The sequence below is a fragment of the Clupea harengus genome, chromosome 22 (assembly GCF_900700415.2).
Source record: "Clupea harengus chromosome 22, Ch_v2.0.2, whole genome shotgun sequence".
Classification (NCBI taxonomy): domain Eukaryota; kingdom Metazoa; phylum Chordata; class Actinopteri; order Clupeiformes; family Clupeidae; genus Clupea; species Clupea harengus.
Genome location: NC_045173.1, coordinates 13,746,828 through 13,760,638, shown reverse-complemented (window position 1 = coordinate 13,760,638; position 13,811 = coordinate 13,746,828). Strand labels below are relative to the sequence as shown.

Sequence of the window (13,811 nt, the reverse complement as noted above, 5' to 3'; positions counted from 1 at the left end):
ATATACCAATATGCAAAAGAGAACACCCACAACAGGTTAAGGTTACAAACTTTCTAGATCTTTGCTACGTTTGAACTCGGAGCTGTTCTGAAACTGGATCCTTGATTGCTGGAACAGCACTAGTCTTCCAGCCTGCTCTACGGAGCTATCACTGTTGCGCTGCAGTAAACACGGGCCTCCCAAATGACAAGTGAGAAACTACAGACCTCAAGGATCAGTCATCATGCATGCAAAAAAGCCCTTTGCCCATCTATAACTCACTATGTTCAGCATTCTCAAAGGTCAACCACGACTGTGTTCACATAAGCACAATGCATGAAAACTACTTTTGATCCTGAATACATTTTAAACATGCGTTTAATAGATTTGGTATCCTTGACGAAGAACATGACTGTGTGTGTCGGGAGTTGATATTGAGTAGCATTTTGTTATTATTTAACCTGTAAACTGAAAGACGTTTCGGGTGAATAGCATTGAAAAATGATAAGCTATGGGGTGTGTGTTAGGGTACAGGACGCCAAACGCTTTATTTGTACGTTTTTAAACTACTTTAATAGTAGCTAACGTGTCCCTAATTAAAAAAAATGATCCACATGTATTCTACTGAGTTACGTCTTTGCCTCTTTTTCTGTGGAGTGCATTCTTTTTTTCGCCAAAAGGTGGGGACAAAGTATCTTTTTACAGACGGATCGCTTTACACCTTGCGCTCTCGATTACGCCCGTGGCCTTTTCGCTGGAGAGTGCTTGCGGCTTATTTTTGTAACACATGGCTTGCTCTAATCATAGTCTCCATACCGCTATTTTTTAACACAATGTTATGAAAAGAACCCGCACATGTTCGCGGGCTGTAGGCCTCAAACTCATAGTGGTGACAGGTCTTAGGATGGGAGCCTAGATGTTTAGTGTTACTAGGGCAGAGACAGCAGTTGGGAAATGTACATAGATTAATTGACAGAGAAATAATCGTAGGGCAGTGGACTCAAATAAGAGTAGACAAATTATGACTTTATTAAGGATTAATACATACAAAACGTTAACACAGTCTGCCGGGATCATACAAAACAGTCAGGCTCAAATACAGCTGAAAGCACTGGCAGAATCAGGGTGGGGAGAATACACAGGCTGCGGCAGAAGCGCAAACACAGCATCAGATAATCAATACCAAGTGACTATGGTCAGTACACACGCTTTCCTCGCTTCAGTTCTGCAATGCTAAAATAAGCACGCTAATCTAAGTTTACAGGCCTGCGTTAAAACTGCACCAATAGTGTAATTTCACCTTCGCTGCCATTCTAGAGCCCCTCTGCTCCACAGAATCCTCAACTGGGAGATTGCGCCACAGCAAAGGCCTGCTATTCTCTGCTGAGACATGGCTGTATTCTTAGTTGTGAAACATCGTGTAATGCTGATCAAGACTGGCTACCGAACAGATAAGGCTTTGATCTGCTGCTGCAACTCTGGTTGATCAATATGGGACTGTTTTAAGAAAAAACATGTTTTGGAGGTTAAAAACAAAGAAAGAACACATGTTAAAACACGTGAGCCTGAAATGCCCCATACAAACAACTGGAACCAACAATAATGAAATATCATGATTCCAGTTTAGTTTTTTCATGGTTACATTCTAAGCAGAGAGAGGAGAATACACAGGCTGTGGCAGAAGCGCAAACGCAGCATCAGATAATCAATACCAAGTGACTATGGTCAGTACACACACGCCTGTCAATCCCAATTTTCAGCAAACAAACTGCTAATTCCAAAGATTGGTACTTTGTACCAAAGTGATTGGTAGAGATAATTTACAGGTATCATCTTGAGCCCATCAGGAAATGTGCAGACAACACCTGAGGTTGGGCAGGGGGCATTTAATGAACCAGTCAGCCCCCAGCTATGTTTTAGGGTAAGAAGAAGAAAAAAAAATGTATAGTGGTTTGTGTTAGAGGATTGTTTTCAGTTTTACTGAAATTAATCTAATTGACTGAAGGCACATTTGGTCCTGGTTATTGGTGTCTAGTATTTTTCCTCTCTGTCAATCTTTCATCCAATCATTGATTCCACATAATACGTCTGTTACTGGTGTTTACACACACACACACACACACACACTAAAACTATCAATCACATATTGACCAGGAGAATGAGACAACAAGGCACTTGTGGGGAAACTTCACTTGTTCTTAGGGACTTAGATAAAGTCAGAAAATCTTCAGTAATTAGGTTCTTTTTCCAAACAGAAAGTGCATTATATTATCCAGAGCAAAGAGGATTTGAAGACTTGTCACTTTCACCCGGTAAAACATTATCATTTCACACAAGTGAAGCTCTGCTATGACTGGAGCACAATTGACAATCTCTGATTGAAGATCACATTTTTAGACTTGCCTTCAAGGCAGGAGTTAAAATATGAGAATCCCCATGTACAGAGCAACTACGAATGTTGATTCTCAGCCACCTAAAGAAGTATTTCAGCTGCATTTAAAAAAGGTGAGACCGCATAATGCTGTGCATGCAGTACCAGCTATCACAATTTAATCAATGGCTGTTCAGTTCTTCCCTGTCCTTCAACAATAACTAATGGTGGGATTTCTAGTAGTGCTTTAAACTATTGCCGTCTTAACTACCTGTCAATGTGTATTTCTAAAGGTAATTAAACATGACCAGTTCCTAGTGTTCAGATTGGATGACCAAGTTGTACACTGATGATTAAGGTTTTCCAGATAAAACAAATACCTGAACAACATTGCTTAGCAACAGTGAAAAAGTTGTCCTGTGTATACAATGAAGCACATGTTAATGACCCACTGACCCCATTAAGATAGGGAAGGGTACAGGGCTGTTTATGTGATCTCTACTGAGTGTTCATGACATTCAGCATACCCACTTTTTCAACCAATCACAACACAACAGCTGATGAACATAGCCAGTAAGAAGTCTTGGTTATCTTTGCTCACAAAGAAAAAAAACATGCAGATAAAAAGACAACCATAAGGAAAAACTAAACTACAACAATACATACATATGTTACATACCCTATAAATACATGTACATCAACTCCTGGTTAAGGCACTTCATGGGATGACAGAGGACTGATGCCACCTACTGGACAACGCTGTAAATGCCATGGTAACGGTCTTGTTTCTGTGAGCCTGCCAACAGGCATAGTTTAGCGAAGCACAGCTTCTTCTACATCCAACACCAAATTTACTAGCAAATTGAACTACTTATCAAACATTAATTTAAAAGGTGACAACAGTCTCCTTACTATATGGTACATAACAAATGTTAAGACAGGAAATAAAAAATTGTACCTGTACACAATCATGGATTACCGGTAAAATATGAGCAGGTAACACGTTCCTCTAAAGGTAATGGGAAATCTTCAGACAGGAAGTGTGGCTGATCTACTGACTGGGGACACAGGCCCTGGTTCAGGAACCTCCGGCCACACAGTTCCTCTCTCCTGGTTCCACTTAAAGCAGTCATCAGAGGTGGAAACACACCTGGTTCCTGTCACCTAGGCAACAGGGGACTGTGGTGCTCTTCCTGATCTAGTCCTAGGTCTTGCTCCTGGAGGTCCTAGTGGAGGTGCTGAGGACGGCTAACTCGCCGTAGGCCTGTGTGTGTGTGTGTGTGTGCGAGGTGTAAACTACTGGAGGGAGCGGGTAGGGGCTCTTGCCCTACCAAGTAACACTTCAACCTCCAAAAGCAGGGAAAACAATGGGTGGACCCCGAAAAGGCAGGGGAAACAATGGGTGGACCCCGAAAAGGCAGGGGACACAATGGGTGGACCCCGAAAAGGCAGGGAAAACAATGGGTGGAGCCTGAAAAGTAAAAGTAATTTCAGGGGTCCTCCTCCACCAGCTGCTGTCCATTGATGCCACCTTGGCTTCCTGTGGTCTGCTGTTCCGCAGTGCTGTGGAAGTCTTGGGTCCTGCTACTCCTCCTGGGTCCTGCTCCTCTTCCTGGGTCCTGATACTGTCTGGAGGACTGGTCCTGTAAGAGTATGGGGTATAGGGTCTCCTGTTGGGTGGGGGGTGGGCTAGCCAAGACTGTTTGATGGTGTGGAAGTTTGTAGTCCTGTAGGACTATGGGGTGCGGGGGGTGTGGTGTGGAGGTGTGGGGTTGGAGGTGGGGTGTCCTGTTGGGGGGTAAAGATGGCAGGGGTCCTCCCTGGAATCCTGTGTGCTTCTACAGGCTGAAGCTTGGTTTGGGGTTGGGGGGTGGGAGGCTCTGTGCCAAGTGGGTTGGAGTGGCTTAAGAGTGGGGTTGTGTGTTTTAGCAGTGCACATGGCCAAGCCTGGTGTGTAAATGTTGAAATGTTGTGTGTGTGTGTGTGGGGGGGTGTTTGTACTCTGGAGCGACAGGCCTGGCTGGTATGCTTGAAGTATGGAGGGACGTGGACTACTGTGTACTCACACTTTCAAGCTTGAAGCTTTCTGTGCATGTGTGTGTGTGCGGGTGGGAAGCATGTGTGTGTGTCTGCATGTGTGTCTGCATGTGTACAGGTATGCCTGTTTGTGTGAACGTGTGTACAGTGTGTGTGTGTGTGTGTGTGTGTGTGTACATGTGTGAGTCTGTGTGTGTGTGTGTGCGTGTGTGTGTATGTGTGTGTGTGTGCGTGTGTGAGTCTGTGTGTGTGTGTGTGCGTGTGCGTGTGTGTGTATGTGTGTGTGTGTGCGTGTGTGCCTGGCTGTGTCTAGCAGCAGCGGCGGCTCGACGGAGGGGCCTGACGGGTCAGCTTGAAAGACTCGTTGCTGTCCCCTTCCGGGTTCTCCAGGGGCGGGATCTGCCGACCTGCAGCAGACACACAGACAAGGACAAAGGTCACCGCCAGGGTCAGATGTCAAGATGTCACACTTCAAGTGCAAACACAGACTTCAGCACACTCAACCATGCACTAAACCCACTTTAGTGAGAGACATTCACTTCACTAAAACCTGCTCTGAAAGGCCAAAGAATTAACAGTGGATAAACGCATCTTCAAATAGAAAACATTTAAGATAGAAAAGTCCATGCATTATGATTTTGAGCAAGGCACGCTAAACATATTTGGTTTACTGCAGAATATCTTTATTATATTTGAACATAACTAACAGCACTGAGATTTTGAATGTTTCAAACTCCTGACAAGATGCTAGAAAAATATCCCAAACTATGAATCTATCCCAAGTCACTAAGGAACATTATGAATGCAACCGCAAGGGAGACTAAGAGTCTCACTGTGCCAAGGCATCTATGCCTTAAGGGGGTTTGAACTCAGTCAGTACCACAAACAGGTTCTGTAAGCAGACCTGTCTCTAGCACTCTCGAATCTGATGTGGACTCTGGGGTTTCCCCAGGTCAATCTATTGAGTCACACACACATCGCCCACACTCATGCTGGCAGCCTCTCTACACACTGCAGCCGCACTGAGAAGGAGGGGTGGGCATGGGTCACATACACGACATCGCGGGCAATGTGCAAAAACCCTTTTAGCCCAAACCCAATATTTTATTTCTTTGTGTGTAATGCACGGCGAGTGTTTGTGAAAACACCAAGCGTGTAAGCTATTGTAATGCAGCATGCACATAACAAATACAAATCAGAAAACAGCTGATTCTTTGACAGATCTGCAGCTGTCCAACCTGGACTAGATCCCTTAAAGAGCCAACCACCGTCCAGACAAGGAAGGGCTGTTTTCCACAGTGCAGGCGTGTTCACAGCATCTCCATCTCAAACTACTTCTCATGCGTCAGGCACGGGAGAGAGGAAAACGTGCGGTTTCGAAACGGGGGCCTCACACTGCTTGTTGTATTCTGGGAGCTTAGACAGGAAGGCGTGACGGGGTGGGCGGGACGCGGCGAGACACTCACTGATCTTCTGGAAGAGCTCCTCCACATTGACCGCGTTCCTGGCGCTGGTCTCGATGAAGATGGCCGCAATGGACTCCGCAAAGTCCTTGGCCTCCTTCATGGGAACTTCCCTGTGAGTGGGACAACAGGCCAAGAGTTAACACAGACCAAACAGACACACACACACACACACACACACACAGTGTCATGCAAACAATCCCAGACGGGCATGAGATCAGACTGGGAAAATCAAACTCAGGAACTAACCATGGAACTAACCCACCAGGAGCTGAGATACATGGACAACTGTGTTTGTTTGTTTCCTTTTTGTTTAGGTTCAGTAAAGGTCCTCCTCAGTCCATAATATCAAAAATGGACAGAGAGAGGTGGAGGGGGGGTGAGAGAGGAAAGAGATGGAGCAATAGAAAAAGTAGAGAGAGAGAGCAGCAGTCACCTGATGTCTCCCAGGTCATTCTTGTTGCCTGCTATGGCCACCACAATGTTCTCTGGGCCATGCTCCTTCAGCTCCTTAACCCACTTCTTCAGCGTCTGGAACGAGTCCTGTACACATACACACAGACACACACACACAGGGAGAGACACACACGCAAAAACTACACTGGTAAATAGATAGAAAAAGAGGCATGTCAATGTGTGTGTGTGTCAGTGGTGAGGTGGCTACAAATCCAAAAACTTTCCAACCGAACAGTACAAAGTTTTGGTTGGGTTTGGCAGAACAGTATGCTACTGTTGCAATATCAAGGGCAACGCTTCACTTACTGGGGGCCACATCGAATGTCACAAAGTGTTCAGTCAGTAACTCTACAGAGGGAGTAGTTCTAGAATCAAAGTTCCAGAGATAAAGACCTGCCTCCCTCTTTAACAATCCAAATAAGACTGTGAGAAGGAATGGAACTCACCAGCTTTGTGATGTCATAAACGATAACTGCAGCTGCAGATCCTCTGTAGTACATTGGTGCCAGGGAGTGGAACTGCAACCAATCACATTGGTCAATTAGCCATGGCAATTTATTTATTGATCAAAAAAACATAATTGTTCACAGAGGTAACCTTGAGCTATGAGCCCATGAGCGTGCTGTCATCCCACACTTACATGTGGTCCTGTTGGGAAAAAGTAAACTGTGATATTTTTAGTTTCTACACTATGGTTTCACGTTGTCTGTTTTGTGTTTGATTTCAAGGAACTCAAAAAACCACATGACTATGACTCAGGCTCAATGAAGTAAAACAGCTTATAAAACTGGTTACAGCCCTATAACTATGTATAAATCCTGGATTGTCTAATCAGTTTTATATCACACATACAAACACAAACGCAAACGCACAAAACGTGCATGAGCAGGTCTGATAATAGCTCTAAATGTGTGTGAATAAGCAACTACTCACTAGCAACCAAAATGAGGACAAGAAACTAGCACCGTGCCCTCAATATCTCACTGTACAGTAATAAACTACACTGAAATAACTTGGCTTGCCTGACCCATTTTCAACTATTTTCGGTCTGAGGACGGACATCCATGACTGAGCCACCAGCCGGTGCCGTGTGAGGCCTGAGGCTCTCTCTACTCCTCTGCTCTGGTGTGACTGCGGCCTCATGGGTTAAATTACTGCACTCGGCTGCCTTAACTTGAGCACAGGGAGGCCAGCAGAGAATTTCTGGAGTTAAATCCTCTGTTGGCCGTTCTTCAGCCACAAAGGATCTAACCTCCCTGTTTACTTGCCACTTCCGGGTGTGCCTTTGGAAGTCCATGCTCTGGCACTAGGCTTTGGCTGCAGACTGTGGATGGTGTCTGGCTTAACTCAAAGGTCTAAATTCTGATCTGAAAATTAGCCTAGGCTAAGTTCAAAGTGGTGTTAAGAAATTCAAAAATGCAGTGAAAACCTGCATGGCATGACAGACTTGAGCAAGTCCTAGCAACATCTGCTAAAAGGTACAGTTTACAGATATGCTGATCCTTGTGTCTCTCTCCCAGTCAAGACATGTCGGTTTGGCTCTGACTACACAGGTAAACTATGGCTGCCCCTAGGTGATGTTATTATGTAGTTAGGTCATTGTCCAGGACAGTTACATTTCAGAATCACCTGCAGGACATAGAAAAACCAAATATTTTGTAGCTGTGTAACTAGATAAATGCTATTCCAATGCTTCAAGAGGTTATTGAAAACAAAAAGCAGCTTACACGAGTCCTCCAGCGGTGTTTGTCACTGTGTTACTCATACAAGCAGGCGTTAGTAGTAACCAGAGGCAGTAACTGGTAGTTACCGATAGTTAATAGTTAATAGATGCATAATAGTTAGATAATGACTCCATGGTTGCTTTGATGTTGCTATTCTAGTAGGCATTAAAGGTGCTATATATGGGATCCGAGTTATCTCGAACACACCATTATGCCCAGGACGGTACTCTAGCTTTGCTTTGCTGTTTTTGCTACCGTAGCTCATCAGTGCCTCTTGAGAGAGAACGGGTCGGGGCTAACGGATTAGCATGCTAACTTTAGTGGATATCCTGGCAACTCAGAGCGTTTATCAAATCATATCAAAATGGTTATTTCTTCACATTCTGTTGCTATTTCTAGTTCGTTTTTGAATGTTTTAAACTATAATTCTTACATAAAGCACCTTTAACGTATTGTGCTCTAATGTGCGCTGTGAGATTGGTGAGGAAAATTAGGGTGTTTTTGTCCTATAGAAAAGTAAATGTTACACCACACATATAATAATCCATGTCTAACTAGGGTGTAGAGGAAAATGCCCCTATTCCCTCAGACAGGCTGCACAGGCAGAAAAGACAGGAAGTGATGTCAGCGCGAGAACAGGGGACTCGGCCAAACGCTAAGGCCACTTTGACCCACAGGCAATGGTGACACACTTTTTCCTGACTGCACACACTCACACTCACACACACACACACATCTGCAACAGTGACACACTCACTCACTCACTCACTCAGTGCTCTATACTTATCATTCACACTCACATTCAAAGTTTGTCAACTAATATCACCCCATACACACAGAAAATCTCTGCAATGCAGTGATGCCACACATGCTCGCTCAGCAGCCTCCCACACACTGGCACGAACAACTTGTGCACACACACACACACACACAGAAAGAACATAAACCCACGCCCACACACAACACAAACACATACGCTCATTCAGTAAAACCTCCTACACAAACACACACACGTCCTAGGCCATCCTGCCAACAGCATCTACACATTACGCCACCTCTGCCAGCAGGACACATACACGTTCTCTCAGACACTCACCCATAGGGTGAAGGGCAGAATTTGGGGGTAGAATAAGAGTGTATGAACTCACAATTACCCTCTAAATATATTACTATGCACACACATCTATAAACACACAAACACACATCTATAAACACACACACACACACACAGACCCTGCTGGTGTGGACACAGGGCAGCGGAAAGAATGATGTGAACTCTGCCAGCACAGAGGGAGAGAGAGAGAGAGAGAGACAGAGAGAGAGAGAGAGAGAGACACACACACACAACAGTGAAACAAAGAAAGAACAGATAAAGGGGAAAGAGAACATAGAGAGAGAGTGAGACACTGAGAGAAAAAACAGAGAGAGATGGATAAAGACAAGAAGAAAGGGCAGAAAAAGCAGAGCAGCAGAGAGCAAAGCAAGAGAAAAAGGGACAGAGAAACAGGGTGATAGGATGAGAGAGAACAGAGGGAAAGAGAGAGAACAGAAGCTGAGGAAGTGGAGGAGGTTGGCAGTGAGGTCACAGCAAGGATGTGACACACACACACACATACACACACACACATAGGGCAGGGATGTGGTCGTGTCTCAGTGGGGCTGGGGTAGGGGTTGGGTGGAGGTGTGGTGTGCTGTGGAGGCCGGATGAGGTCAGCGTTCTTATTTGGAAAGACAGTCACTACCTTCTGAGGGAAGGACGCTTCATTCAGATTATATTTCCTTTGAGCTTTTTTGTCTCTTTTTCAGTTTGACCGCTGCAATCCTAACAAAACATGAATCATTTAAATCATCTTAACTCTGAGCCAATTGTCATAGCTGGGGATTGTCACCACTGCTAGACCTGAGCACCGGCTTAGATTTAGGGACTTAGACTCTGAATAGTCCCTATCCTTCAGGCTTGTTTGACTTAGCGCTATCACACATATGCAGCGCTGGTGATTCTATCCATCAGATAAAAAGTGCTACTGCTGCTGCTGTTGTTATGACTGATGTCCCCTGTGAGCAGCTGGGCCAGGTCTGACCTGCATCTGCTGCAGGATTAGCTCCCACCAGGGCTACTAGCGGTTGCTACCACTGTTATTCCCAGACATCCATCTGTGGGCCAAATCTGTGCTGCTCTCTGGGTTGTGTGTTGTGTGTGTAAAACAGGAGGCTCTTGTGATACCCACCCTCTCCTGTCCAGCCGTATCCCAGATCAGAAACTTGTGGAGCTCGTTGCCACATGGAACAGTCTTAGTCAGGAAAGATGCGCTGCAGACAGATAGAACACAAATATATTATTAGAATTATGAGCATGTGGTGATTTTCACAGCCAATAAACAGCCAGTAACAAGTGAACAATGGAGTCCAGCCGGAACAGTGGCTGACAGAATCTGGCCCAGAGGAGGCCCAAATGTGTGACAGTTTCAGCTGCTTTCAAAGAATATGAAAAGACAAAGATGTGTGTGTGTCTGTGACTGTGTGTGTGTGTCAGAGGGAGAGAAAGAGAGAGAGAAATAAGGAGAGAGAGGGAGAGAGGATGAGAGAGAGAGAATGAGGTAGATGAGCAGAGAAAAGTTGTGAACATTCTGAGTTGGCCCCCAGTGCTATATGCATTTCTCTAGCTAATCTCATTTTCTCTTCATTTCTCCTTAAAACTATTTTATTTTAGTTTCTAATCTGATTACCCCCAAATAACTTGTAACTGCCCCTCACGCCACAGAGCTGAACCAACATTAAGCTGCTTTAATGCTCCGCTTTGAGTAACATGAGCAAATGAATGCCAATAATTTCAGAATGGGGTGAAACATTTGCAAAACCTGAGGCACAGGCTCTTCTAGGCAGCCCTGGTCACTAATAGTTTGACATATCAGGAAGACGTAACAGTTCATGTTTTTGTTACTCAGGTTCCCAGGTTCCCCTGCTCATGCAGACAGCAGAATCTGAAACTGTGGCCAAGCGGAACCTCTGTAGTCTCACAGAGCAGTCATTGCAGAACCTTTTGTTGTTCTACCTGGAACAGCACTGCCTCACAGGTTCTTCAACAGGCCTTAACGATTTTAGGGACCACTGAACGGGAGGGGCCATGTTCCAGGAAGGTGACGAACCAGAGGCTTCCCTTACAGTCTCACCTGCCCATTGGCCAATTCTGTCCTATCAAAATCTGCCTTTCCTAGACCTGTCCTCATCACACTAGCTTCACCTAGTCGGTTAGTAGACATTTTGCTACTAGAGGATGTTAAGATATTTAGAAATACTTGCCATGGCAACAGTGCTGATAAGGACATATTTCCAGCTAATACATGCTTGCTCTTGCTTACCCAGACAACAGGTTTAATTGCCGTTATAGTGTCACCAACTATCTGGGCAGGTTATGAGTTTCATATTCAGCAGTAATGGCTGACATTAACTTCACATGCACTTGAATCCTCTGTCATTTTATTAAAAGTCAATGGCCAAACTGGAAGACAGTATGCTATTCCCCACCATATAACCCCGATATCATGCTAATGTTACGTAGGTACAGAGAGGACATTCCACTCCAACAACTTGCTTACTTGCCAAATATTCATCAGCAGCATCAGCAACCTCCTCATGACCTGCATGCATAGTCTGCCTTTTTTCTTGCAAGTTAGGCCACAAGCCCTTTAAACAAGACAGTGTCACACAGCCCCTGACAATAAGTTGCTATGAGTTGCTATCTAGATGCAGGCTGTTATGCAAATCAAAATGAATATCAGGAACATTATTATCAATTCCTGATAAGTGAGCCTGTGCTTTCTCCACTTAGTAACTGGCATGAGAGACTGATAAACACCTCAGTTTGGTAGAGTCCTGTCTCAAGGGTCCCAAACACACACACATTCTTTCCCTCTTAAAAAAGATGAGCTAAGCTCTTTCAGTATCCTAGACAAAACCACAACGTAGTCATGTTCTGTTTTTAACTTATAAATAATACTGAGTTGGCAGTAGACAGTCAGTTCGGTTGAGATTTTTTTTGCCGATGTCCCTTACCCTATAGTCGGACTTATGCTATGGTCGAAGTGGTCCTGCACGAAGCGGCACACAATACTGGACTTCCCGACTCCCGTATCCTTTGAGAGAGGGGAAAAAAGTAGACATCAGGTTAAGGAACAACGTATGTTCTTACGTATTCAGTCATTATCATTGCCCGTTAGTCCATGTCCAAGCATCCGCGGACAAACGCTTCCAAAATAACTGTTTAGGGAAAATGTAGGATAGTTGTGGTCAGAAGGCCAATGTTGACAAAGCAGTACAATTCCTGAAACTATCCATAGAATGCTGGATTTCTCTAGACAAAAGCGCTATACGCCTAGAGCTGCTGATCAGAAGCCAACTACCCTGACAATGTGACGTAATGGCTGTGGATGTTGACTTGGCATCGCTATGCAATCGGAGAAAATGACATCTGAATGAACACAGAAACATGGAAGGGCCTAGCAAAGCGACACCGGCTTTGATTACTGGCTGTGCAGTACACGAATGTTACATTGGACTGGAAAGCAAAGATGTTTTTCCAAAAATAGACTGACGTTAGGCAATTACGACTGGGTATTACCAAATAGGCTATTAAATCAGTAAACAGTGCGATTTTTCGAAAACGTCTGAAAGTTTATCTGATCTCAAATTACAAGGAAAGCAGAAAATAGCCAGATTAACTAGTTCCTCGAGAACAATATCAGACCGGCGGTTCGCTCATGTTTGCCTGCCGAGACGAGCAACGGAACCGCAGACTCGGGAAATCTGCGAGGAATCCGGCGGAGAAGTTTTTTTCTCGACTTACCCCGAGAAGGCAGACTTTAAGTTCCCTTATTATGGCCATTTTAGACTTTCTACGAAGACTAATGCATTCTTCGTCCGCGTTGGAGACGTTTTATTTCTTCAGTGCAAACATGCTTACAACGACATTTTTGGTATTAAACGACAAACCCAGCCCCTGACGACTTGTCTGACCATCTTCCCAAATATAACGGAAACCAGTTGGAGTCACTCGAAGCGGTGTCAGTCACGTGATGTATGTGCCTCTCCTCTCTCCGACTTAAAGAACTAGTCAGGAACAAAGATAAAGGGGCGACATGGTAGAAAAATAGGTAATGTCATAAGGAGACGGTATACTGCAACGATAATAGTTTAGTAGGTTTTGTAGGAGTTGTTACGTGCTGTCGGACTTAGCAGCGATCCTGGTTAGCCTATCGCCGATTCCGCATTCCGGGTAGTCTCACTAGGTCAGAGTGTCAGCAATATGGAATGCAGACCTAAAGCAAGGAGGCTGTAGCCTTAAAGTAGGTCACGCAAGGGCCGTTTGACACAGCCAGGTGAAAATGCTCAGCCAGATACAAAAAGATACAAGTTGTATTTTTTGTGATACTTTCGATTGCAATTGATCGCACTTTTTTGGGTAGCCCAGGTGGGCACACGTAGAGCAAATCTTTAGGCTACGCAAAACGCATACATCAGTTTAGATTAGATGATATCTCTCAAGGTTAATTTTCAGCATCTCTGGATAGCCATGTTTATAATGGATTTACATCACAGTATATAGATTCCTCATGTTTTCAACTCACCATATGTCAATACTGAATCAATTATAGCCTTTGTAACATAATGTCTTTAGTGTTAATCACCCAATGAAACATATCAAATATCAGTTCTTGATCGGTGTTGATTTATGTTTATTGGCAATGCTTTTGAGCAGGTCAACATTACTGCCACCTTCTATGT

The 13,811-nt window shown here is 44.5% G+C and overlaps 1 protein-coding gene across 2 annotated transcripts; it reads right to left on the bottom strand.

The window, feature by feature from the left end:
• Nucleotides 1-4,605: 4,605 nt before the first annotated feature.
• Nucleotides 4,606-13,255, bottom strand: rab31 (RAB31, member RAS oncogene family). Of its 2 annotated transcripts, none has more exons than XM_012815328.3 (7): nucleotides 12,874-13,255; nucleotides 12,084-12,163; nucleotides 10,259-10,340; nucleotides 6,753-6,824; nucleotides 6,287-6,393; nucleotides 5,782-5,963; nucleotides 4,606-4,794 (listed from the first exon to the last, which is right to left on the bottom strand). In XM_012815328.3, the coding sequence occupies exons 1-7, from the start codon at nucleotides 12,910-12,912 to the stop codon at nucleotides 4,697-4,699; spliced, it is 660 nt and encodes a 219-aa protein (XP_012670782.1). In that variant the 5' UTR covers nucleotides 12,913-13,255; the 3' UTR covers nucleotides 4,606-4,696. The 2 variants fall into 2 exon arrangements, with proteins under 2 accessions (XP_012670782.1, XP_012670783.1); XM_012815329.3 differs by having other exon boundaries at nucleotides 5,854-5,963; nucleotides 12,874-13,227.
• Nucleotides 13,256-13,811: the final 556 nt, after the last annotated feature.